At 42.6% G+C, this 27969-nt stretch overlaps 1 protein-coding gene across 1 annotated transcript in view; it reads right to left on the bottom strand.

The window, feature by feature from the left end:
- Window positions 1–155: 155 nt before the first annotated feature.
- The window catches only part of NEDD9 (neural precursor cell expressed, developmentally down-regulated 9), a 43983-nt gene continuing 16169 nt past the window's right edge, over window positions 156–27969 (bottom strand). Inside the window, exons 2-7 of the mRNA XM_006092922.3 lie at window positions 24824–25270; window positions 8724–8825; window positions 8132–8233; window positions 5750–6997; window positions 4133–4222; window positions 156–1513 (exon numbers count right to left, since the gene is read on the bottom strand). Coding sequence (XP_006092984.1) covers window positions 1004–1513; window positions 4133–4222; window positions 5750–6997; window positions 8132–8233; window positions 8724–8825; window positions 24824–25270 — 2499 coding nt within the window. The 3' untranslated portion in view covers window positions 156–1003. The remainder of the gene's footprint in view (window positions 1514–4132; window positions 4223–5749; window positions 6998–8131; window positions 8234–8723; window positions 8826–24823; window positions 25271–27969) is intronic.

Here is a 27969-nt window from a genome sequence, read left to right as displayed (position 1 = left end):
CTCTAAAATTCTGGTGCCCAAGGAACTGGCCGGCTTCCCTCAGGTAATGGAGGGGTAGTAGCACCTAAGCGAATGCTGAGAGTCAGAAAGGCCTCTACTTACACCTGCAGACAGAATCATCCTTCTTTTTGTGGATGATTAGAGCCTGATGTGTCTTTATAAACTCCTGCTGCAAATAATATGGTTTTTGCAAATCTGAAAACATCATCTGGAAAATCTCATGGCAAAAATCACTCAAAAATACAGACCATTAAATAGTTTCGGGCAACACACTCTCTCCTTTTATCGTGAGGTCCGCACAGTGTTGAAACAACCCAGTGCTAACTGGGACTTGGCTTCTTACCACACGTGTCTCTTCCCTCTCCAGCTCCCAGAATATAGGAACTTAGATCACTTTCTGAAACCTTTTCAACCAGAAGTGAGACAGTTTGTACTAATGTGTCCAAGATAGTCAATTTTGGAAGGGGCTTCAAAAGAAGGATAAGTTATATCATGCCTTGTTATTTGGGAGGTGAGCATTTGCAAATAAACTATCCTTCCCAGACGTGGAAGTGACAGGCTCAAAATAAATTGCTAGTATATGTAGATATATTACAACCAGCTGGCATGTTTTCTAAAAAAAAATGCAGCATTAGGAGGTGCTTATTAAGGTGCTTCTTAATTCATGTTTTTGAATGGAATGTATCAGACAAACATCTACAAACGAACATGAACACAGGCACACACACGCACGTGGACAAGTTTCTGTACAGTTTATGTTCGGGATGCTTACATGTGTACACAAGAACCACACACACACACACACACACACACACACACACACACACACACAAAGTTCCCTCTCTAGCTCCCTGAAGTTCTGAATGATGCCTAACCCATAAAATGTTAAAATATTTCATTTCCATATAAAATATATACAAAAATAGATATCATTTACAAAAACCAGATAGTATTTCCAGTTTTCCTTAGTAACCCACTCAGTCCCCCTGTCCTCCTTTTCTTCTCAGAACGTTGCCATCTCCAGCAAAGAGCGCTTGAACTGCAGCGTGTTCCTGGACAAGTCTGTCACTTGGTGCACCATTTCCTGCAAGGCCGTAGTGCTGGGGTAGTGGAGGGCGGCCTTCTTAGTCGCCAAAACGATAGTCTTGAGCTGTTCGCAGAGCTGGTTGCTGGAGTTCATCACTTTGTTGCGAATGTCCTGGGCAGCAACCTGCCTTGTCAGCGTGTCTCCAATGAACACCAGTTTGTGCGCGCTCAGAATGACAAACTTGCTGTGTGCCACGAAGATCCGCGGCGGCTGGGCGGAGCTGACGCAGCTGAAGAGCGCGTCAATGGCATTGAGAAGGGAAATGTAATGGGTCTCGCACTGGTCATAGTAGAAGCAAAGCAACTGCCTATCCTGAGCGCCCACGCTGCTGTTTACGGTGGTCAGGCTCTGAGAGGGCTTCCACTTTGACATGTCGTTTTCCACGGGCTTTGTAATTTCTTGTTCCAACAACTGGAACTGACTTAGCTGCAAGGAAGACAAAAGCAGATTTCATTGAGGGCAAGGCCGTGTGCTGTAATGGAAATTAATCAGGGGTGGGTGTTAAAAGACAGAGGTTTTAATCCCAGGTGCTTATTAGATATGAAGCCTTGGTCAAGTCGTCTTGCTTTCCTAAAGTGTAAAATGTAGAAGTTGAGAAAGGTGATCCCTAAGAAATCCACCAGCTCTGACTTTCTATGATTGGATGATTGGCCTCCTCTGCCCTTAGACGGAAGGCCGCACAGGGTTTAAACCTAGCTCTGTTACCTATACCTTTATGAAAGTTAAGCGAGTTAATATTTACAAAGTGCTTAGAATGATGTTTGGTATAGGACAGCCTCTATGTAAATGTTTATAAATGTTGAGTGGTGCAGGGGAAAGCAAATGTAGGGATCTCTTTATCAAGTAAATTGCTGACAGGAAAGCTTTGACTCTGTCCTTCAAGATGCTTAGACAAATGACAACCCATGACCCATTTCTTGGTACAAATGACAACCCATGACCCATTTCTTGGTACAAATGACAACCCATGACCCATTGCTAAGATAAATGACACTCTATGAATCATTCCTACTCTTTCTGTCAAGATTTATATATGTCACTAGAGGCCTGGTGCACGGATTTGTGCACATCGAAAGGAAATTAATTAGAAGGTGGCCAGTGGGCGGGGCAGGGTGAGATGGGCCAGACACACCTGGAGCCAACCTCCCGCAGTCCCTCCCTGGCCAGCTGCACCTGGGGCAGCGCTGGAGCTCGAAGGGCATCTGCCGAGTGAGTGGGGTCCCTCTGGCAGGTGGGGTCCCTCAGCCTGGCCTTCGGGGATCGGGCCGAAACTGGCAGTCAGACGTCCCCCGAGGGGTCCTAGAGTGTGAGAGGGCACTCTGCAAAGTTGCTGTCACTTGGCAGCTCCTGCGTTGAGTGTCTGCCCCCTGGTGGTCACTGAGTGTCATATCTACTGGCCGGTGGGCTGGTCGGCCAGTCGCTTAGCCTTTTATATATATAGATTATCCAGCGCTACAGGAAAGACTAATGAACTATATGTGCACTGTGGAAAAGAACATCTCTAAGGAAATCTAAATGTTAATTGTGCATCATAACAGTTCCACAGAGCTGTTGAAAGAAAACGACATGCCACAGAGTCAGACTCAACAAGTGTTAGCTTTCTTCCTTCTCTTATTACAACCCCCAGATGGTGTATTATTTAAGTTGTAATAATAATAACTTCCAGCTATCCCACCGACTCTCAAGAGAGATTGTCTTTTGCAGGTAAGGACTATCTGTAACCTGAGCTTAGGACTCAATCTTTTACCCTGAGGTAGAGCAGGGATAACCTTGCCCAGCTCCTTCCCTGAGAAATGCACAGTGAGCTTTACTTTTCTACAGAATCTGTTTTCTTAGAAATTACTACAGTTTCAATAAGTTACCTAAAGCTCTGCAGTTTTACTTGGCCTAATGCCAAAGCAAACATAAACAGAGATAGGGTGCTGCTTCAGAATACTGAATTTAAGCTTTTGCAAATATGTCTATAAATACATCATCTCGTTAGATAGAGGGCTGAGGGATTTCTCATGTTATGGAGAAGTAACTGAAGTTCAGAGAGGTTAAATGACTTGTCTAAGGACACACGGCTGGTTAGTCAGAAAGGAAGGATTAGAACTCTGGTTTCCTGAGTGCAATTGCCATTTCATGTCTCTACATGCCATTCTATGTAATCTAAAAAAGGGCTTATATATCCTCAATTGGTTCCTCTTTATTTTTATGCCCTGCACCAGCAATACCCATCATTATCTGCCCCACTCAAGCTCTACGTTTGAATGACTCTGTCTTGCTCAAAGTCCTTAGTAAATGGACTTGGGTATATTTTGAAAATGTTGGATCCTGCCCTCCTACCCTTAGATTTGACCAAGAGCAGCCAACCCAGAGGCTTGTGTTGTAGGGGAGTGATAGGTAGGTAGGGAAATAGATAGACAGATAGACAGATAGACTGACAGACAGAGATAGCCTAATCAGATTCTTTTTTAGGAATTCGATGAATCACAGCAGGAGTCAACTATCAGGCCAGATGAAAAGCCATCTATAGAAAGGGTTGTGAGTGGCCATTTATGGGTTCTGTAAAGTTACAGGGGAGCCAAATGAGTAGATAAGCAGGGGAAACTATAAGAAAATAGGGAAGAAGAAAGCAAATTTAAAGAGAAGCAAAGGAAGTACAAGAAGGAGAAAGAATTTACAGTCCCAGTTCTCATTGGACTTGGGTATATCTTCATTTTCTGTTCCAGAATTTCCCTGACTAGAGAACCTTTTTGCTTGGGCCAGCTTGAGTGGGTCTTGTTCATTGAGATCAACAGCCTTAACCCAAACAGTCCTAATATGGTAGATGTACAGGCTTAGCCTGGAAAAATTGTTGTTTGGATGTAATCCAGGTATACCAGCTGGATTACTAAAATCATAAACCTTCTCTTTGTTCTTATGCTCTATTATATGCCTTGGGGCTTATTTATACTAAAGTGTGCTGGAAGGATCAAAATCCCAATCTTTTGAAGTTATACCTTTCTTATTAAGCAGGAAATCTTTTCAATACCAAGTGGTTTTTGTCCTGATTGAACTTACCTGATGATGTTCCAGCTGCATCTTGTTCTGTTTGATGATATTTTCTTTTTCCAGCAGCTCTTTCTGTTGCCTTTCAAACTCCTCTTTACCCTATTATTTTTCAACATAAAGCAAACATTACATCACCACTATGATTCACTTATGCTAACAACTTCATTGACAAATGGTTAAGTACTGTTTCATTTTCCACTGCCTTGGTAATTTCCCACATGCCCAATTAGACTCCATAAATCCTAGTCAGGGATGATGTGCTTCTCGGCCAGACCTCCACAGTGGCTGTGTTAAGTTAGGGCTACATGTAGGGTGCCACCTTCTCTGTTCCACTTTACCATTTTCAGAGAGCTATTCATGATCCCCTTCAAGCCTCCTTATCCAGTACTATTTCTTAGGTTTCTTTTCTAATAGATTATACTTGAACCCATTAACCTCCTAACCCAGGTTTAAATGTGGTCACGTTGCACTTCTAATTTCTTTGAATCATCTACAACTCTACACCATGATAATATTTCTCAACATGCAGAATTGGACAACCAGCCCTTTCCTTAGCACTAGGTGTGGCTCAGTGCTTCCTTCCCCAGTATCCTGCACTCAAGGGAATTGTAGTTAAACACTATAGTTCTCAGGATAATCTTTGGCTCTTAGTCAAATGAAAAGAATGGCAGAGTAAGAGAGTAAGCTAAATTCTAAATAATGGATCTTGGTAGAATGTTTTAATCCCCCAAAGTGAAAAGGCAAGTTATCAAGATCCCAGGTCAACTTGGTGGAATTTCCACCTGTAGGAGGCAGACTGTGATTGCCCAATTTCCCATATCCAGGTTAAGTTCTAGATCAACTGGCAAATGCCCAGTGGTTTTCAAGGTAAGACTGGGATGAGATTAAGTTTTCTGTAAGTAATCACACACACACACACACACACACACACAGTAGATATGATGGACCTTAGAAATTCTCTAGTGCAGAGGCTTTCAATTATTTTTTTCTTAATAGTTAAACTCCCTGCCCCATCTTTTAAAAAATAAAATATCATTTTGAACTATATCATAAAAGGCAAATAGAAGTGGAGCTGGTATGATTCTCCAAGGGCCCTCTCTCCTACTAGGGAGTCTCTTCCATCAGTAGGGTCAAATACAACCTTGTGCTTCAAATGAGGACAATAAGACCCAGGGAGGTTACATACGTTGGTCACACAATTAGTGTCAGAGGAAGGTCTCAAACCAAGGACTCTAGACTATCAGGCCAGTGTTCTTCCCTATGTATATTGCCTCCAATTAGTGAACCGTTTGGATTAATATTAATCATGTTCTCTCCTCTGGTAGTCCAGCCTGCCAGCTTCACAGGCCTTACTTCTAGGCTCCCTGAATGTGACTATAGGTCAGCGGTTCTCAACCTGTGGGTCGAGACCCCTTTGGCGGTTGGACGACCCTTTCACAGGGGTCGCCTAAGACCATCCTGCATATCAGATATTTACATTACAATTCATAACAGTAGCAACATTACAGTTATGAAGTAGCAACGAAAATAATTTTATGGTTGGGTCACAACATGAGGAACTGTATTTAAAGGGACAGAAGGTTGAGAACCACTGCTATAGGTGGTTTAGGAGTCTGGTTGCTTTACCTGTAGGTGGACATAGTCATAATCATCCATCCAACTCCTTTCAGAGCCATCACTGCTGCTACAGTCAGCTACAGGCTGATCCTTGCTCAGGTGTGGGGGCACCGCCTTGTTGAGGGTCTGGGCCTTGTGGTCTCCAGGATGCAGCAGCTGCATCTGGGATCCAGCATGGGGGTACTCAGTGGAGTTCATGATGCTCTCGGGCCCATTCTTCACATGGGAGCTGCCGGGGCCTGGTCTAAAGAGGGCTTCTGCATTGGTGTTGATTGTTGTGGTGAGCTGCTTGGCATCATCAGGCACCGATTTTGCCACCATCACAAAGCGGTCCAGATCATCACACTTGTTTTGGGGCTTGTTGACCGCCAGGATATTCAGGGACCAGCTGCACTCATTTAAGTCATGGCTGGTTTGGCTCAGAATCTGGTGGGAGTCTTCCACTCTCTGCAGCTCCCGCTTCATTTTGTTGTAGAGGGTGAGTTCCGGGAGGCAGGAAGCATTTGCGACAGCGCCCTTGGCAAAATGCAGGTAGTCCCTCAAGAACAACTCCACCTTGTCCACTGCGGTGCGTATCTCATTGATGTGTCGTTCCATGTATCCATAGCACCTCCAGTCCGTGGTCGTGACCAGTGCCATTAGGCTGGAGACGCCCATCTCCAGGGTCTGCTGGAGCCGATGGAGTCTCTCAATGGCTGTGTCTGGGTCCAGAAAGAGCCTTTTGTCCTGAGATGGGGAGGCTGACAGTGAAGATTCCTTTGAGGTGGTGGAAGACGTGGACATGTTACTCCTGGTGCTGCCTGTACTGGAGAAAGATAATCGGTTGATGCCATCTACCACATCCTGAGAGCTTTTGGCGTCCGCTGGGTTGTGCAGAGGGACATCGTAAACACCGTCTCTTTCTTCAGGGTTTGCTTTCTCACTGGTTTCTGCTGGTGGTTCCAGAAACTGTACCCCTCGAGGGACATCATACGCATCATTCTGAGTGCCCCCTGATGGTCCCAGCAGTGAGGGTGGGTGTTTCAGGGAAATGCTTGGGTGTCTTTGTGCTACCAGTTCGGCAGCTCCCGTAGCATCACAGTTATATTTCATGTGAAGGTCATTCCCCACCAGTTTGGTACTGGCCGGGGGGATGTCATACACGCCCTCAGGTCTGACATCTGGCCTTCCAGCTTGTCTCATTGGAGGGGGGAAATCATACTCTTTTTCCCTGAGCCCTGCTTCATCTCGGCAAGCAGAGGGTGGAATGGCATATACCTGAAAAGTAAGTAGAAACCAAAGCTAGTATTTGTTGAGTTGGCTCATGTGAACAGGGGAAACAACTACATATTAAAATGAAGGCCTGACCCTGGCTAGTGTATCTCAGTGGTTAGAGTGTCAGCCCATGCACCAAAGGGTCCAGGTTTGATTCCTGGTCAAGGGCAGGTACCTGGATTGCAGGTTTGATCCTGGGCCCTGGTTGGAGCATGTGTGGGAGACAAGCAATCAGTGTGTCTCTCTCACATCAATGTTTCTCTCTCTCTCTCTCTTTCTCTCTCTCTCTCTCTCTCTCTCTCTCTCTCTCTCTCTCTCTCTCCTTCCCTCCCCAAACCCTCCCTTCCAGTCTCTCTAAAAATGAATGGAAAAAGTATCCTTGGTGAAGATTCACAACAACAAACAACAAAAAGAAAAAAAGAAAAAAAGAAGAAGGCCTGGATTTTCAGTCCTGTTTACTGCCTCCTCTTCTCCCACCCCAACCCACTAATGAGAGGTATTTCCAAGGCCCCACCTGCTCCCACTTCCTTCGTCCTTCCCCCGGCCCCAGTGCTGCCTGTTATGTGCACTCTGCTGGCTGAGTTGCTCTCTCTGGGTCCCAGCCTTGGAGGATTCAGGCTGAGAGGCAGAGTATGCATGAACACACTGCATGAGGTGTCAGAAGATCTCAGGTCTCTCCCTGGGTCTACCAGCTGTGTGATACTTCATAAGTCACTTGGGTGTTCTCAGACACACTTCCCTCATCTCTAAAATAAGGATAACTGTACTTCCTATGTAGGCCTCCTCCTGAGGGTAGCAGAGTGAATCAAATTCATTAACACATATACATGGACAGAGTGTGCTGTGACACCCTATATACATATGACATATATTAGTTGCTTGCCAAACTGAATGAATGATTTTACCTTCTAATTGACTCTCCTTATTGACTACCCCATTTTTAGGGGGGGGGGGGAATTCTAAATATGGAATCCATAGGGTTATCTTTAGTTATTGCCTTTTCTTCCTCACTTTCTCCTTCCCTCCCATCCCTTTACTCTCTCCCAGAGACTAGTTTTTCTTTTGGTTTGTCCTGCCTGCTTCATCCCAGTGAATAAACACACACACTTTTTTGCTGCTCTGTAGGAGCTCACTTACCCCTTTAGTAGGAGGGATGTCATAGACGCCTTGAGGTTTCATCTCTCCCCCTGGAACTGAAAACACCGGGCCTTTCACCGATGATGGAGGGATATCATATACCTGAAAATAAATACCTGAGTTTAGGGATGTCTTATACTTGTCATTTTTTATGCGTTCAAGCTTTGAACTATGGATTTATTTACCAGCTTATGTACATCCTTCCTCTTTTACAGCATTCTATATAACATGGAGTTGGTGAAAATTTTTTTAATTTCTTATTTTTTTTTTACTTAGATTGAATGTAAAAATGATCATAAGTGGAATATCTACACTGTCTGTACTTTAAACTGTAGTTGATATTATATACTTCCTGAAATAAAATGATAAATTGATAAGCAACAAAAGCTTTGTCAGATAAAAGCCTAGGATTTCTTGATAAAGCAAATCCAGAAAATATAATTTAATAATGTTGGCTACAAGGGCTCCTGAATAGACAAATCAAGCTTCATATGAAATGTACATAATTTGTAATTTTCTTTTCACATGTAGTGCTGAAGGAATGCCACCTGAAGTGCTCCTGTCCCATGGGGACCATGGGCCTGGTACGTACCCCTTGAGTGGAATGGGAAGGAGGAATATCATAGATGTCCTTTTGGTATCTAGATGGGTACTCGTACACATAGCCATGGCCTGTCCTCACGGGGGTTATCACCTGTGGGCAAGAAGACAGAGAAGTGTAAAATTCCAAGGCCAAGTCCTAAGTGAATCTCCTAGCCTCCTCATCGGACACTCTTCTCTCATTGCCCCCATCAAAAGAAAGAAAAAAATAACGAACAACAATAACAACAACAACAAAACAACCCAAAGAAACAGAAAAGAGAGAAAAGGAAGGAGACAAGGGGACACGAGGCCAGTAAACTTTAATTCCTCTTGAATCCCCATGAAGAACAAGTCCCTGAAATATCTCTATCCCCCTTCCCCATGGTAACAAAATCATCTCAAAGCTGGTCAGATAAAGACTCAATTCCCAAAATGTGCTTGAAGGGAGAATCACTTTTAAGTTATGAATACCCTAGATTATTGCTTTGGAGCCTCAAAAGCCGGGCATAGTGGAAAAAAAATTTAAGGCTCTGAAACTATTTGTAAAATGAATAATGCAAATTGAGTTCAGCCACTTAAAATTCCTCTCATGCCTTCCCCAGGACGCCTCTTCATCTGCCATTATTATGATTATAACTAAAATTCCACAGGTCACTAGAGTACTTTCATGAAACCAATGCTCACACAGTGCTGCCTTTAGAAGCCTCCAGTAGTTTCAATCTAATGTAGGAAACAAATTAAACACGGAGTCAAGGAGTCCTAGGAACAGAGTGCGGGGCTCTAATCATTTTCCCATTTCCACCAGGGAAGCAAACATCGCAGACAGTATCCAAGTCCAAGGGCCGGCAGAAGTCAAATCCACTCATCACAAACCCTGGAGCCAATGTCAATCACGCCAATTGCACCCAACAGGCTTGTGTTTTCATATCTACATACTTCATTGTGTCCTAAGCACGGAGAGAGAAATTATTTGAACTTATACTCATTTTGAAATGTATTTAATCCTCCCAAGGCTTCTAAATTGCCAGGGTCTTATTTCTGCCTAACCCCTGCTCCTGAATGATTAACGGTGCCCATCTTGGTATTGCCCATGGAATTTTTGAGAACAGATCTTGCAAATTAGGAGTTGATTGTTCCCTAAGAAATCGTCATCTTTAATCCTTTCTCTAATATGAAAACTCTGGCGTCAGGCTGCCTACAAACGATGTGAAAAATGCTCATGTCTGTCTTGTGCTGAAAAGGGTGGAACTCAGCCAAATGCACCAATGCTCTTCTCCCCAGCGGCTCTAAAATGCCCCAGTTCAGTTTGGTTTTAAATCCCTGATGCTTGTGGCTGATTGTTTCTTGCAATGAAGGTAAAAGAGATTAGAATGCAGTCACCACTCCATCAAATCTCTCCACTGCCTTCAGTTTAAAAAAAGAATCTGTTGCTTTAAGGTTTGTTGGCACAGAGCATACAGAACTATTCTATCGAGTAGCCACTGTGTTGTGCAGAGCAAACCTTCCTTTTTAAAGCAGGATGCCCTTTACTCAAGAAAAACACACTGTTCCTAATGCCCTCATATATATATATTTCACTACTGTTGAGGAGAGAAATAAAGTATCTTCTCTTTGTCTTTCTCATCAGCTCCTCTATTTATAGCTCTCTATTTTGGCTTTATAGTAGCACACGCTCACAACGCAGCCTTTGTTCATTCTAAAAGTTTCTAATAGTAGATTCTCTGCAAGGTTGCCAAGTTAGCAATACCGCTAATAGAAAACCAAGGCTGGTTATGCCGAACAGCTTCATCTTTAGTTTAAGAAGGGAGGGGGGTGGGCGGTGTTGGGATCTGAAAATAACCCTTGGTGAAATGTAAACACAGGGCATGACCTCAGGAAGGCGGGGCATGGACAAGGCTTTTCCTTGCCTTTGTGGAGCTTCCCTGGCAAAGCATTAATGCTTCCCAGTATTTAACTTCTCACTTCCTGACAAATGTCACGGAACCCCAACTTGCTCTCTCTTTCTCATTTCGAGGATGCCTGTGGTCATCTGTTTTTTTGAAAAACTTTGTATTCCAAGCCAGTCATTTTCCTTGTTTATGCATTAAAAGAAACAGATGGTGCAAACCACAGGGGGATAAAGCCAACAAAACACCACCTCCCCGTTTCCAGCATTCCCAACGCTGCCATCTAATTCACATTGGTCCGCAAATGGCCTTTACATGGGACCAGCATTTGCATCTGGTCAGACACATCCAGGGAGTACAGCAATGCAGTCTGACGCCTGAAAGAACGTGGAGCTGGAAATGGACTTTTGGACGCTCTCCTCCCCTGCCCATCGCTTGGGTCGCTTTCCTGCCAATTAATTGTGTGTTCTCTCCTCAGGGGAAAGTGCTGACTGTTCTGTACCTTACAAAGTATCCAGTTTTGTGGTCCATCAGGCCTTTGCTTCCTGCTTGACGTAGTATACAAAAGCCTTCCTACTGTCCCCGAATTACTGAACCCCAGCCTACGAGGAACACCAAGGTCTAGCAAAAGGGACATAGGTTTTGGAAGAATTCTCCTGAGCAGTTGCCAGCAAGGTACTGGTGCAACTGCCACACAAAGGGCATTTTAAACTAATTTCCTCAATGAAATCCAGTTATGTTTTCATTCCCTTACCCCCTGCCCCTCCCCGTTCATTTTTCTTTTCTGCATTCCTTTCCTTCTATGTATTTATTTATAGTTACTTAGACTCAGGAATGACCAAACTGACCTCCTAGTTCATTAGTGCTGCCACCAAGGGGCTAAGCTGTGGGATTCCTGGGCTCTGTGACGGACGCTGCTGCCATTGCTTTCCTGATCACCCTGGAAGAGGACTGGCATTTTCCAAAGCTGGGTTTCCTGTCCCGCTGAGGAATCGGACCTTCCTCAGCTGTCAGTACCATTCTTTTCAGCTAACGAAGGAGTCTGAAGGTGGACACTGAGGAGAGCTATGAGGCAGAGAAGAAGGGCTGACCGTAGACATTCAGAACAGGGAGAGTCCATTTAATAAATCGCCAACCTCCCTGGCAGGGTAGGATGAACAGTGCAGGGACTGGGTTGTGTCAGCTTTCTCACTAATCGGCTTCCTTAAAAACAAGGAGTCAGGCACGCCCCACACTTTGATGTGTTTGATTTATACAATTTTGGGCCTCAGGTCCGGGGCAGCATGAGCTGTTTTTAGAGATCCTTTAAATACGTCCACATCTCCTAATTTTGAGAGCCGTGCATGCTGACATTTTAAAGAGGAGTCTATCTTTGGGGTAGCAGCCAGATCTAGGGAACCCTGAAAACTAACTCATGTGGGAATCCGTGAGCTGGAATAGAGGCCCTTGGGGTCTGTCATTCATGTCCCCACAATTGGTTCAGCTGAGCTTGCACCTGGCCTGCCACTTAGACACCTGTGGGGCTGAGCAGATAGGGTGAAGGGAGAAGCAAGCTGAGTTCTGTGTAGGAAAGACAGACGTGACACCCTACTGAAAAGAGGCAGCTATTCTTCAGTTCCAGTCAACTGCCATCCTGAAAAAGTACCGCCTGTGTTCCCAGATCTTTCAAGTTTCAGAAGAAACCGGAAATCTGGATTTTTAGGTGAAATCTGATTTTAGAAATTGGCTCAAATATTTCAAACAGCACCTTGGCCAAACTAAGCATACCTCTGCCCCCCTGGCTGCCAGTCTTTGCCTTCACTGGTGTGTTTCTGCCCTCCTCCTTCAGTACCTTGAGAGCCTCTGAGGGAGGGTGGACAGCTCTTCGCTGAGTCCGTGCCTTGGCAAGACCCTGCTTTTAATACACATCCTGCCTTCACACCTCTGTGCCTTTACTCATGCTGTGTTTTTGTCCAAGATGCTCTTCTTCCTGTTCTCAGATTCAAATTTCATTCAATTTTCAAGGCCAAGTAGGGTGCCTCTGTCCCATGAAGCCTTTCCCAGACGGATACAATAAGCATCGCCCTTGGCACTCCAGGAGCATGTCCTCCATATGTATCTGAGGACATGGTACTTATCACTTGTGGTTTGACTGTTTCAGTGCCTCATCTCAGCATTGTGGAGACAGAGATCATTCGTATTCATTTAAAATTTTTTTAATTGATTTTTAGAGAGAGTGGAAGGGAGAGGGAGAGAGAAACATCAATGTGAGAGTGGAACATAGACTGGATAACTCTTATATGGGCCCTACCAAGGATCAAGCCCACAACTTGGGCATGTGTACTGATTGAGAACAGAACCAGTAACACCCAGGTGCAGGGGACTGTGCCCAACCAACCACTGAGCACACCAGCCAGGCCATTTTTTTTTTAATTTATTGATTTTTTACAGAGAGAGAGAGAGAGAGAGAGAGAGAGAGAGAGAGAGAAACATTGATTTGTTGTTCCACTTATTTATGCATTCATTGGTTGATTCTTATATGTGCCCTGACTAGGGATTGAACCACAACCTTGGCATATCAGGATGATGCTCTAACCAATTGAGCTACCCAGCTAGGGCCTCTTCTTCATTTGTATGTAAACAGCAGTTTAAAGGCCCCGCACTGTGTCTTGAATATAGCAGATCTTAAATAATGTATTGACTGAATGTATTAACAAACTAAGGAAAAACTCAAGGCTTTTCTTAGCAAGATGATATGGAACTAGAGAGGATACTAAACAAGATCTGCCTGTATAGGATAAGACTGGTTTCCAGGTAAGTTAAGCTTTAGGTTGAGTGGGATCCAAGGGACAAAGGGGTAGAACTGTGTCTTACCAGCCATGCATGGTAGCTTTGGGCAAGTGAGGAAGTAGAGTGACTGTTAGATAAAGCTGAGAAATCAGAACCCATGGGAAAATGATCACCTGCACTGCATTTGGTGCAAACCACTAGTTGAGGCCAACTTGGGCCACTAGATGGTTTCCTTTTCCCAAATCTAGAGCCTGCATGTGACACAAACACCTGTGTTCTTTTCAGCCACAAGCCAGAAACATATGCGGGAGTTGTGCAAAAAAGAAACAAAAACAAACTCTGCTTTTTACCTTAACATCAGAAGGAAAATACAATAGAAAGGAACAGGGGTCAAGCTTTCTCTAGTTGTGAGAAAATGCGACAGGCCTGTGTCATGGGAAGCTGTGTAGCAGAGGCCATGGCCACATTGGGCCTTTAGCTCTTCAAAAGGATTAGGTCTGATGAGGGGAGTGATTGAGAACATCAGCTGGATTCAGACAGAGCTGGATCTAAACCCTGTTTGTACCACTTACCAGCTGAGAGAACATGACCAAGGTATTTGTTCATTCTAAGCTGTTTCCTCATTAGTAAAATGATAATAAAATACTCATAGGATATTATGAGCATTAAATGAGATCAAGTTCAGAAAGTACTCAGCATAGAGTAAACCCTTAAGCCTTAGCTCTTTTTAATATAATTGTTATCTAGGTTGACCTATTTTACCTATGGACTTAAAATTGTGAACTAGGTCGTTTAGGTCAAACATTCTATCAGAGACAGCTTAAGAAAATGAGAAAAAGATATTAAAAATCTTCTTAATAGCATCAGAGAGTTAAAAGATAGTAAAGAATTACCGGGTCCAAATTTGGAAGTAGAGAAGGAATTCATAGAGCTCACATGTTTCCTACACTGGATTTATTAATTCTCTGTAAGCCCAAATTTTGAGGTTGCATTTTCCTTGAGGACATTTGCTGTTGTCTCCGATGCTACATTGTGTATTTTATAGCTCTTCTGGGTGATGGGGGATATGAATGTTAGGTAGTGGCTTACCAAGGTAGAGACCCTGATAACCATGCCCCACTTTGGGTTGGGACCTTAAGGGCTGCATGCTAAAGTAAAAATGAACTGAACTCACCCTTGCATAGGCTGAGACTAGGTTTTAATCATGAGGGTTGACAAGAATATCTCAATGTCTGAAATTAGAATTTTGTATGCCTATTAGGCTGAAAAAAGGAAATAAAATCCACTATCGAAGTAGAGAACATCTTTATAGGATTTCTTTAAGTGATTTCTGTAAATATCTCAATAATACAATGTCCACCACACAGTCAAAGATAGCCAGGAATGCATGAGACAAGACTGGGAAAGAAGACAAACAACAGCCTATTCTTGCTTTCTTCCTAATATGATGAGGATGTTGTTTGTGTCTTAATGATAGATTTGAAGGCCATTTGCTTCAAAATGTTTCATGATTAAATGATGGGAGAGAAAAATGTAATTATTCTTAGATTTAAGTCAAATAGAAATTAATCTTCACAAATGCATGAAGTGTTCCTAGTGAGGTCTTCAAGACAATGGGAATTTTAAATCAAAGCAGTAAATGACAAGAGACTTTGGCCCTTGATAACATCAGCAGCTTTACTTGGGTTACTATTTTACTTGGTCATATCAGTGTTGCCATTGTCACGTGTATCACCCTAACAGCCTAAAACACTCCAGTGGAAAACCCCAGGAGAAAACATGCTTTATAAGGCTTAGAGATAAAGATGTTTATCCAAGAGAAAGATGGCAAGGTCCAAAACCCAGGGCACTTTATTGAATTTCTCTTCAGATAAGGCCTTTTCAGTGGAAGATCACAAGCTGGGTTTGTCAAGAGGATCTCACCAAGAAGTAGGGCGCATACCTATCTGAATATCTAAAAGCAAGAGACTTCTCATGAGATCACTTGTGCTCACATGGGATCACTAGTTCCAAGGCCTCAGCAAGTCTGCTTAGGGGCTTCTTTCCTTGGGCATCACCTTGCCTCCTTAAAGAAGAGCTGGTGGGGGCCTGGGATGGGGTATGTCAGCAGCAGAGGCCCTGAGTTTAGGAGAACTTCATCTTCTCAACTGCATGCTGACAATCCAGTAGAGCGCTGAGGGAAGGGGGAAGGGGCAGGTGTGCTATTCATAAAGTCAGATCCTCCTTGCCCCCCAAAATCCTGCAAAAGTTCATTCTTAGAGTTTCTGGCCCTGCCACGTCTGCTGTGCGTTTTTCTGATGCCAGCTCTACCACCAACCTATTTATCACAACTTCTCATCTCTCTCCTCCAATAGTTGTCCCCATTTTGACTTCTTCCCTCCTACCATGCTACCAGCAACCCCAAGGAAGAATAAAGGCAGCAAGAACAACAAAAAGTATCTAGATCAAGCCCTGATGATTGATCAGTGGAGTGTACCCATGAATCTAGCAGAGCATGAATGTGTGTGACCAGCTCCTGGTATTTGGCCCTCAGGCCTACTCAAGAGCTAGGCAACCCAGGTGGTGCTCAGGAAATATAATGAATAATTGATGACAAGTTAAAAAGTGCCACTGTGCCATACTGATTACAGTACATATTTATAACCTCGACATTAACAGTACTTAAGATGGTCAGAATTCAAAAGTGGGCTTCATTGGTTAGCAGCCATCTATTTGCATTTTTCTTGGCATATGTGGAAAGTAAAATTAGATTGCTTCCTGTCTATCTCTAATCCCCCCACATCCCCTGTTTTACTTAGAATTTTATACTTTATTTATTTATTTTTATCTCTGAGTTTCATGCATTAATAAGAGTATTTAGATTTCTAAAACTGCCTGTTGGAAAGGACTTATTTCACTTAAATGCCCTTAAAAAGCATTAACAGAACCACCACAATATAATAACCTCTTTGTCTTCAAGCCCAGGAACGATGTGATCCTTTCCCTTTGAAGAAAATCCTAGGAAAAGAAACATCCTTATTATCACTGTCCGCCCATTAGAACTTGGATCCAATATTCAGAAACTGCAAAGTTATAGAAATTTGTCGGTTTAAAATCCAAGATTACTAGTTGCTTTTTCTATGACCAGAGAAAAAGCCACATGTTTCCTACACTGGATTTATTAATTCTCTGTAAATTCTCTCTGCCCAGCTTGGGTGTAGCAGTGAGCTCATTTATTTACTTGCATAGCAACAATATAATGAAAACTGTGTCTGGCCACCTTCATGGGCCATGGCCGTGGTTAACCCTTCCTAATGCTTATCTTGTACTCATCAAGATTTTTCTCTCTGTTTTTGGGAAGCAATTTACTTTCCTTTAAAGACATTTTGATGTTTAATTTTATGCTAGAACTATGCCTTTTGTTAGACACATCTAAATTACGGTCAATCTCTTTTTCAAATGAGGAAAAAGTAACAACTGAAAGCTCAAAAGTGGAACGGGGCTCTTGGGTCACTTTCATTTGACACAGCATTTGGGCGGCGAACCACTCAATGGAAACAGTGCCCTGATTGTTAAGGCCCTAGCACGTCTCCCCTGCTGCTTTCAGGAAGCTCTTTGTGTAGTGAGTGCTAAAGCAATATTTAGTTATGGAGTGACCAAGCGCCAAAGAGCAGTTAGAAGCTCTTTAATGTGAAAGAACATGATGGGAAGTGACGTCTGGGTTCCTAAGTAGTTTGGTCTTTCTCTGGACAAAGCCTAATACAGCCCGTGACAGTTGGATAGAGCAAAGCTGTTTTTTAAATAGCCCATGAACCAGAATGCTCTTTGAATGAAAACTAGAGAAGGCACAAGCATTTTGGTTCTTTTGATGTCCAAATAAATTCAACAGGACACTAAACACTAAATCTAGATTTTTGAAGTGGATTTTAGAGAGATGTCCACAGATGCCCTAAAGGGGATATAATTATGGAAAGAAATCAAGGAATGAAAATGTCTGGACCCAAATGCCCATGGGTATCGTTCCTTCCTTAAATAGGAGACCTCCCACGGCTTCACTGGGAGGAAAGACAGGCTGGCTGATGGAACAAACTGACCACGTGGCAGAGTTTAGTGCCAGGTCTGAAGGGGGCTGACCCAGGGTTGTTGCTTCAAGAAACATCAGACCCACCAAGAGCCTCTGCCAACCCAAGAGGATTAAAGAGGAAAATGGGCAGAAAATAATGAGTTCCAGTATGAAGTACTTTCTTTGTAACAAAAAAGAGAGAAGAGTTCTTAATACCCAGACCGGGTATGGAAGCTGGTCTGCCAACTCTTTCTCCCTGACTTAGCATAGCCCAGTGCTCCTCTCTCTGTTCCTGCCTGCTCCCTGCTTTCTACTGACATGGTTCTATCTTCTAAAGGAGACTGTGGTTTCTAGGAAGGTGGATTGAATCCTAAAGGAAGAGTAAGAAGGATTTGCCAACACTTTGGGGTCAACTGAAATTTACATCAACATCTGAGTGTCTTTTGTTTAAAAAATTTTGAGTCCAGGTCATTTCATTAAACTTTTCAAGCAACTCTGTGAAAGAATCAGATAAGGATATTTGGCTCATAAAATTTTAGCGAAGACCATTAAAGACAATCCAGCCTTATTCCCCATTTCACAGTTGAGGAAGCTAAAGTTCAGAGAGGTTATTCAGCTCATTAATGACAGAGGAGTGAATGAGAACCTTGGTAGTTAGCTGGGCCCACAGCATGTCCTGTTGCCTACACTCATAAGACATGTTAAAAATTTACTACTCTTCTAATTTCACAAACACTCCCAAAGAAAGTTACTTCCTTATATGAGAAGCAAAACTTAAGATCTGGGTATCTTATTTTTTGAGGTGCCCCTTTTACTGGCAAGCCCATCCTGGGAGATTTAACTATGCCTGGTTAAATGAAGTTTCCATTTGAAGCAATCTGAAGTTATTTGAAAAGATTATTTTCAGCAGCAGAGAAAGCCAACATAGCAATAGTCTCAGCCATGTCCCACAGACTTTACATCAGCTTCATGGCTGCTCAGGACTTCTGGATCAGCCTGCCATGAAACTGAGCACTGCAGCGGGGAGGTGGGCATTTCTTCATCTCTTACTCAGATTCCCTCAGCATCGAGGTGACTCTAAGCATCTGAGGTGGGAGCCTTCTGGAGTGACTTGAATTCTTCCTGGCCAACAGGATGCTATTTAGCACCCAGGATTCTGGTGAGCTGGACTTGCTAATGAAGTGTCTAAATATGCCATCTTATTTTAGGGCTTGGCAACATCAACCATTAGCTGGGATGTAAAAATCATTAGTTTCAGAGTCAGACAGACGCAGGCTCAAATATCAATCCTGCCGCTTACTAGAATTATGTCCTTTAGCAAGTTAACTTACTCCTCAGACCGCAGCTCCCTCCCTGTAAAGTGAAGGTTGTACGGAACACCTTATGAGGCTACTGAGAGGATTAGATGAGGTTATGGATATAATGTCCCTAACATGGAGCCAAAGCTCAAAGGCACCATTGAGTCATGCCCACTTTAGATCTAAAATTATCTTGAAAAATGAGCAACTTAATAACATTCTAAATGCTGCACAGTTGATTGGTGGTAAATTTGAAGACAAATAATTATTCTGATAAATAACTAGTTTAAGCACCAGGCTGTATGAAACACATACTATAAAAATTATCCAAATAAGTCAGATGTGATTATGGCATTGCTAAAGGAGCCTTTGCTTCAAAAACTGATTGACTCCGGGGTCCCTTGAAAGAGAGGCTCCTTTGTACTCTTCAAATGTTACTGGGGTTATAACTTTTAAGAAAGACACACCCCTCTAGAAGCGAACCTTGGCAACCAGGTTTGTGGCACAGCTATTTAGAACCCAGTGTGTTCTGATGGCACCCCTCTCTGCATTTTGCCCAATGTACTCACACAAGTCCGTTTTCAAAGATGAGTGCGACCAGTACTAAGTTTGCATTTCATCATCCAATCAAATAAATAAATGTATTCTTTTCTTCTCCCTCACAAATAGAGTTTAACCACTTAGCCTGACATCATACTACACACAATATCTGACCTATTCACTCTGATAAGCAGTCACTCAGCATGAAATCATTGAAAAAGGAAGGAAGATTACCTCTGTCTGCTTTGGTGTGGGTTTATAAGAAGTTACTAATGCACTCTTAGAAATATGCATTATCTCTGAGCTTTATAACAAATTGCAACTGAGTTTGACGGCCTTGGCATTGATCAAACAAAAAGGACCTTTGTTCATTTTTAAGGAGATATTACAGTTTGCTCATTCTACTGGCGTGGGTGACTCTACTGGGAAGAGATACTTCTCATTTTCAAAGTGAGCTCATCAAGTCCTGCCCTTGAATTGCTCAAGGACTTCAAATTTTGTGTAAGATTTAAAATTTATCTTGATTCTTGAGGGTAGAGATATTAAATAAAAGTTCACTTCTCTGCATAGTCCCAAAAGCTATGTGTTGAGGAAATAAATTCATTTAAACTAGGATGATTTTTATACAGAAATGTACAATTCTGGAACATGGTTGTACTTGACTGAATTTATAAGTGACGAAACTAGAGGTACCTTCTGTTCTGTCAAACCTTGCTATTTTTCAGGGTGTGTATGTGGTGTGTGTGTGTGTGTGTGTGTGTGTGTGTGTGTAGGAAGGGAACAAAAGAAAGTGAGGTGAAGTCAGAGTTTATTTTCTCTGGGAGCTTTCATTTCCTCTAAATCTATTTTTACTTGTCGGTGGACAAATCATACAGCTAATATATAGCAGTTAGTTGGCTAGTAACTGAGTGTTGCTCTGGGCAACCAGATTTCACAATGCTTTCAATCCCAATAAGGGAAGGTCTCTGTTTTTAACCAATCAATGGCTATGGGTGTGTATGTGTGTGTACGTGTGTGTCTGCGTGTGTGTGTGTAATTTATGATGACTCAGTGTCTAAGAAGGTACAAACATTGTAGTTAATCTATTTCTGGTTCTTATATTACCTTTCAGGAATGGGCTGCGAAGACCTGGCTAAAATCTTTGAATCATTTCCTGCCAACATATGGCTGCGTCCCATTTTGGAAGGTCAGCAATGTAATGGGGTCTAGATAAATTTTAATATTACTTGAGTTTTCTGAGTGCCACCCCTGAAGCAGTACTTGCCCCAGCCTAGCCCATTATACACATGATAATGGCAGACTACTAGAGTTTTAATGAGCCCATTAGCTTGAGATTAAGAGAAATGTATAACATATTTTGGAGCCATAGAGGAGGTAGACACTGCTGGGGTACAGAGAGAAAGCTTCACAGAGGAGATGAACATTAAAATGGGTTTTAAAGGATGAATAGGAATTTACAGATAGAACAGAGGAAAGGCATTCTAGGGAAATAACAGCATACTCAAAGGAAGCTCTGCCCCTCAGGAGAAAAAGTGTACTTTTCCTCTTTAGGTTACTATAGAAGAGTTCACTAATATTGTTGTCTAAACTGGGCAAAATGCATAAAAGTGAGGTCCTCAGACAAGCTGAACTGTACATCAATCACACTTTGGATGCTCATTTGTTGTGTATAGATAGATATGGTTACGGAAAACAGATGGTGACATTCTCCAAGACCCTTTTGGGGGAAAACTACCATGTATAATCTGACATATGTCATAACAGAAGGTAATGAGCTGAACCATGGGATTTGAACAGTGTGTGATGGTGAATGGGTGATAAGATCAGAACCACTTTTCAGTTTATTTAAAGGTCAATTCAAATTAAACGCTTCATTTCTTGCTTTGGCCTTGCTCATTGGGTGTTATCTGGGTGCTGATATTTTGCGGGGAGCTTGGCCTATAGCAGTAAAGAGGCAGCCATGGCCCCTGCCTGCCTCAATGAGTTAATAATTTAGCCCATACTCATCTTCAGAAGGACTCAAAGCAAATCTAATTCTACCAGTTAGAATGAAGGCAACATGTCCAAACATAATCAGAGAAACACATGTGATTCCCTGTGAAGATCAAGCATGAAAGGGATGAACTCAGGGGCAGTTTTACTGATCTTTGAAGTAGAGAAATGAGGCTGTGTTAGACCTTCGTAGACCTTGGGCTTCGTAGGTTTAGGGGCTCCACTCCAAACTGTACTCCCATATTAAGTAGAATTTTTGCTTTTAAAAACTCAGCTTTTCAAATTATTGGGCTAATAACTCATTTAATTTAGAATTGCCTCTGAGTTCTTGGAAATCACAAGGCCTATTTAGAAATCTTTGCAAAGTGAGAAAAATCAAACCTACAATTTATTTTTAAATATAATCAATTAGTTATGAGCCCTAAATGTAACAATGAGATTGACACGATATTGTTTTCTACACATCTGTCTGCAAATTAAGAAACATTCACATTTGTTTAAGTATTTATTAATTTCTATTTTGTAGTTGTCACCTTTCGTATTTTGGAGCCAAATTTTTCATTCAGCTCTCAAACATTCTTGTAGGCCCTGGGCATTCTGCCCACAATGCCTAATGGATAAAATGGTCTTGCATACAGAACCCAGAGTGAAATGACCAATGAAATTAAGTAAAGGTGTCAGTGTATATGGTTTCTAGATAACTTTGGGAGCTCTTTTCCACTCTGTGCCAAATTCTTATAGAAGCAAAAAGAGAGGCACACACTGAAAGGGAACAGTCTGTGTTAGCAATAAAGTATTTGCATAGCCCAGCCAATGTGGCTCAATGAGCACATGTCCAGGTTGCAGGCTCACTCCCCAGTAGGGGGCATGCAGGAGGCAGCTGATCAATGATTCTCATCATTCATGTTTCTATCTCTCATTCTCCCTTCCTCTCTGAAATCAATAAAAAATATTTTTAAAAAGTATTTGCATATTTGGTGTAGAGTGAGAAACACAAACAGGGCTGATGCAGTTCAAAATAAACTGTAAAGGGAAAGGACAAGGCGAGGGGAACTAATATTTTTAAGCCCTTGCTATGCTAAGCACTGTGCCAGGTCCTTTCTATGTATTGCTTCCTTTAAGTCTCGCAGCAACCCTATGATTATTCCCATTGTACAGATGAGGAGAGCAAAACCTGAAGAAGTTCAGAGACCTGCCAAGGAATAATAGTTATGAAGAAACAGAACCAGGAGTGGCCTAACTCCAAAGCCCATGCTTTTACACAGTACTCATGTGTCTTCTTGTTTCACGAAAGGGTGGGGATCATATTATATGATTATCTTTTCCTAACCACTGATTTAATGAGTGATGAATGTCTTTTCATGTGGATGGGATGTAAGAAGGGGGTAGAGGCTGAAGTTTCCCAGAGAGCAAAGTTGAAGTGATAGAAGGCAGAATTCACTGTCTTTTTTTCCTCCCTCAGTGATTCATTAGTAGAAAAAACTGTGGTGGATAACATTTCTGAAGCCCACAGTCTGTTTGCAACATCAAGGGAATCTTTAACTATGGAAAGTCCCAATTCACAATCAGATTGGAACATGCCCAGTAGACTATATGGTCCACCCCTTTACAGTACTTCTCAGAGTGCAGTCCTGGACTACCTCCCCCCGAACTAGCCAAGGAGCTTACTAAAATGCATATTCTTAGGCCTGGGCTTGGAGAGTATGGGAGTGCATTTGCTGTGTAGTAACAGCAAATAAAATGGGAAGAAGTCTGAGGTTTTTAGACTTTTCAGACTTGGAATGAAAAAGGTTGAGTCTAAAAAAGAAAACATGTCACCTTCCTGCCAAAGTAAACTGTAATGAAAGTTTAGACCCCACCACCTCTCAGCCAAGCATTTCCTGTTCTGGTCTCCCCTGTCTGCCTTGCACAGGCTCAGATGAAGGGAGAGCTATTTTTAAGGTGCAAACAACCAGCGCTAAAATGAGAGAAGTTATTTATTTATAGTTACACCTTTCGACTATTCTTGTTCTCCTCTGGAGACAGAGCCTGGTTTGGCTTTCCCTTTGAATCTGACGTCCATGGGGTAATGACTTTGAAAGGTCATGGCCAGTCTATCCTCTGCAGACAGGAATCATTGTCTTGGGCAACGCTAGTCAGAAAGCTGTTTACCACTTCTTGAGGAATTCCTCCTAATGTACACCCACCACCCACCGGGCTTAGGCAACACATGTTCTTGAGAAGTGTTTTGTGAGACATACTTTATGTGTTAGAAGGTGATTAAGATTCATTTGTGGCGTTGTTATTTAAGAATCCAACTGTAAATCCCCTCCCCCCTATTTTTTTCAACAGAGGATTCCATTATCATGCAAATAGATATTCTCTAATTTATATGGATTTGTAAATTCAGACTTTGAATTAGATTTTCTTGAGGCAGGACACCTGTGCCTGTAGTGTTCTCAGAGTCAACAAGATCTTTTTGGCATAGAGAGCTGCATCTTTCCTCTTGTAATTCAGAGGTCTTTTCTTATTCCATTAAGTTTGCCCATTCTTAATACCAACCTCACTGGACCCCCTGTAGACCTTTGGAATTTGCCAGTAAACAAAAGAGAAAAGCCCTCCCTCTAACACTCAGGTAAGCAGCAGCATCTTGGTGTTGGCTGTTATCCTTATAAGCTCACTGACATTATTTCCTTCCCAGCACTGACAGTACAGTGTCTGCTTATGTCACACACTACAATGTAAGCATCATGAAGGTTTGGCTCACTTTTTAATTCGTCACTGCATCATAAGAATAACAACTACACTAGATGCTTAAAAGTCATTCAGTTAACACGTTTCTATTTATCTCAAATTGTTATCACATTGGAATTATATAAAGTGCTGATGAGGTCATTCCTTCCCTTTCTTTTATTTTCTTTTTAACATGATGTCTTTCTAAATATTCTAGCTCCACTCTTTTCACCCACTGGCTCAGGCATTATTATGGGAATCACTTGAAGGATAAGAGGATGACTCCTTTCTAAATACAAGTATCTCTGTGTTTTAAATGAATCAAACTGTAAGCCAGTAACTGCGGAACAAGTTGGTTGGCATGACCCACTCCCAGCTTCCTTGCTTCCTCTACTTCTAGTGGGCTCTTTGTGTGCCAGGCCAATAGGGTCATGACTCAGCTTTTGGTGAAAGGAGGGTCCTTGCTGCCTCACTGAGCTTGTACAAAAATTTGATGCCTTGTACCACTTAGGGAAGAAACAGAAAGACTAGAAACTATTTGAGTGCAGAACCTAGGTCTAAAAGCAGATCTATCAGAAAGATGGAAACAACTTAATGATCCAGTATGCCCTGGAATGGCACAGGAATCCATGATCCTTTGGATCAACAATAGTTGGCACATAGTAGGAATTCAAAAAAGTTTTGCTGACCAATGAATGAAAAAAATGATGCAAAAATAATGCTGAGCTAGGGTATTTAGATATACTTACCGCTTGGAAGACATACTTACTTCTTGGAAGGGTCAAGTTCTTATTTTGGGAACATTTCTATTACTCTGAGTGCAGTGGAAAAAAATAAATTGGAATAAAAATCCAGTCAGTTGCTCACTCACCTTTTTACTTAAGTGGGGACCATTAGCCCCTCCAATGCCTCTTTGCACTGACGGTGGTACTTGATACACATCTTGTTCCTGGGTACCATGGCCAGTGGGTACTTGATAAATTCCCTGATTTTGGTAGGAAGGTGGTACTTGGTAGATGATGTCTCGAGGAGCACCTTGTGGGTTTGGCACTTGATAGAGCTTCTGTTGGCCAAAGGTCTGGTGCATCAGTCCAGAAGTAGGCTGGTCCTGACTGGAGGAGGTCTCCTGTACTGGGCCAATGAGAAGCTTCACCCGGTTGCCTGGGACAATCCCTTGCCGACCGTGTAAGGAGCAGAGCCACCATCCTTCCAGTCCTCCTGTGTTCTGCTCTATGACAGTCAGGATCTCTCCCTTGCGGAAGGCCAGCTCCTCAGCACACTCTGGGACATTGTCATATAAGGCTCTTGCCATAAGATTCTAGGAAGGAAAGAACAGAGGGGAATCATGTTAGAATAGTAGCTTAGTCCCTTTAACACCTAAAGCTCATGCTCCTATGGAGAGGCACACCTCCTGGAAAGAAGAGAAGAATAAATCCAAACGATTGCCTGCAAGGAGAAAAACAGATGGTGCAGACAAAAGACAGATACATACATTCTGCGTCTGCCACCAATGACATCAGACTGCCTCCTTGGAAAGGCTCAGAACACCACAAGAGCTCTTTCCTCTCGCAGCCGATGCCGTGCCAAGGAATTATGAGCAGCTCTGTTAAAGAGTCAGAGGATGGTTCCCTATACAAAACATTTTTCTTCCTCTCCCAAATCCAGCTTAGGAAGGAAAATATTCCAAGATATTCAGATATACTACAACTGACATTTCTCAATTTTTTCATAAAGAGTTAAAGAACATCCCTAAAAACCAACAGTATGAATGGCATTTATATTCGGAGTTAAAATGGAAACAAAAGTACACTTATACATGCCTTGGCAGCGCTTACAAATTCTCATTCTCAGTTGATCACAAGGTCCTTGGATACGGGAGAATCTCCAAGCAAGCATTTCTCCATGATCCATCAAGCATGGAGCACAGTGTGACAGTATTTGCATCTCCAGATTAGATGGCGGGGAGCTACAAAGAATGTCTCACACGTGGGTAGATACCATTTCTTTCTCTTTTGGTCTTTTATTCATACCTTTCCTGAAAGCTCCTCCTCACCGTGCCACTATTTCCTTGAGTCTCGCCATTCACATCAGAAAGGCTGTGCCTTTCCCTTTCAGGGGCCTGAAACACTTTCTCTCTTTGTATGAAGGCCTGTCTGGTACATTCAGTACTAAGCAGACAGCCAAAGTAGGCATTCAGCAGAGAGTGGGCAGGCAGTACGTGCTGACATTCTTGGAAGCCTTTCAAAGGCTCCAAAGATTTCATTTCTTGGCGTTAGCAATGTTTCGCAGCATGATGGCAGCCATCACCACATGCCTGCTCCTTCCCGGCGCACAGAGGAGCCGGGGAGCGTTGTAAATTCACTGCAAGCACTCAGAAAACTAAAAGTGATCCCTCTAGAGCTCCACGAAAATGTCTGGATGCACTAGAAATTGCTGCAATGATGACCATTTGTGGGAGGAAGGGCTGCCGAAGGGATGGAACATGTTTGTGACTTTACACAATAGTGGAATTTGAGGTTGTTGTTTGGACTTCTGTGCCCTGTTTTCTTCTCTAGAAATGTGGACTTGATCTTTGAGTTTCATGCTTTGCATTCCTTTATAACTGACACACATTAATCATCTCCCCGTGTACGGTGCCCCATAGCCGCAGGCCTTGCTCTGTGTGCTGGTTCTCCACTATGGAGCGGCTGTGCTCTATAAGGGATCTCCCCTCTGGTTGGTGGTTGAGATGGGGTCCTATGTTTACTCTGTTCACCAAACTCCTTAGTCAGTACAACTACTTAACCTAAGAAAAGGATATAAGGCCATAGTGGTCAGTACCAGGAAGCCTAGTGATGCTCTTTAAGGATAAGGTTAAAGTCTGTTCCTGAAAGTTTTGAACTCCAGGAAGTTAATGTACCCAGGTGAGCAGTGAAGGAAGCCAAAGGGAAACTAAGGGGTTTGTGTTCCAGGTGAACGCTTTACTTAGTATTTATATTCTAGGAAGCTTTGGGTTCCTTTCAACAATTAAAAGTTCATTTAATAAAGACAGAATCATGCATTATTTTATTCTGTTTTGAGGAGCCATTTAAGAATGTGTCCTAATCTCAATATCTCTTCTGTTTCTCTTCTTCCATCTTTCGGATGTTCTGTAGTTTAAAAGAAAAGTCATAGATTACAGAAGACAGAATTCTGGTTGTTTGTACCAAAATGATTTGAGGAAAATTACTTCCCAGAGTGGACTGAAATTATAGAACAGGTAGAGAGCTGACCCTAAATCTCTGTTCCTTTTTCCAGGGCCCATTCAACAACTGGGAATGGCTGGTAAGGAGGCCCCAAGATGAAATCAGAAGTGGTAAAGAGTAGGGGCCAGTTCTACGGGAACTGAGGGTGGATAGCTGTGCAATTATATTGGCTTCAAAGCAAGGAAAGAAAAGAAACAGAAAACAATAGAAAGGCAGAAGGCTACAGACTTAATCAGCATGAAAAAGTAAGTAAGTTGAGGCTTCGGGAGTTGGCCCTGCCATGGGATTCATGAAGCACTGAAGTAGAGCACAGACCATGCGTGATCAGAGGCAGGCCGAAGTCCCTGTGTGAGGGTGTTCTGGATGGTTTGTCTCCTGTCCCAGTGACCTTCCCACCAACTGGTAAGCAGCACGCTAATGTTTCTAGATGTGCCCCAAGAGCTGCTTCTCTGGGAATACTTTCAGAGCCTATTGTCCTTGCTAATGTAGCTGCCTGGGTGAATTCTCCTGATTAGTTGTCCATGATTTCCAAAGCAGTCCTCCCTACTGCCTATGGAGAAATGGACTTAGAGAGAGTTTGGCATGGCTGTTAGTGCTAGGCACCCCATTGCTAGCTTGACAACTCACACATGGATAGATATTCTTAGTCTTGGTTGAATAGGAGTGAAATATTTAATGTCTATGCAAGCTACAGAGAGCCAACGTCTACACCCAGCCACTCTCCCAAACAAAAGATTCCAGCTACAGAGAACTTTAGAGACACCTGGACCCATCCTCCCTGTTATACAGACAA

The sequence above is a fragment of the Myotis lucifugus genome, unplaced genomic scaffold (genome assembly GCF_000147115.1).
Source record: "Myotis lucifugus unplaced genomic scaffold, Myoluc2.0 scaffold_107, whole genome shotgun sequence".
NCBI classification, from domain to species: Eukaryota; Metazoa; Chordata; class Mammalia; order Chiroptera; family Vespertilionidae; genus Myotis; species Myotis lucifugus.
Note: the sequence above shows the minus strand (reverse complement) of the source record. Positions and strands in the feature narration are given on the sequence as shown.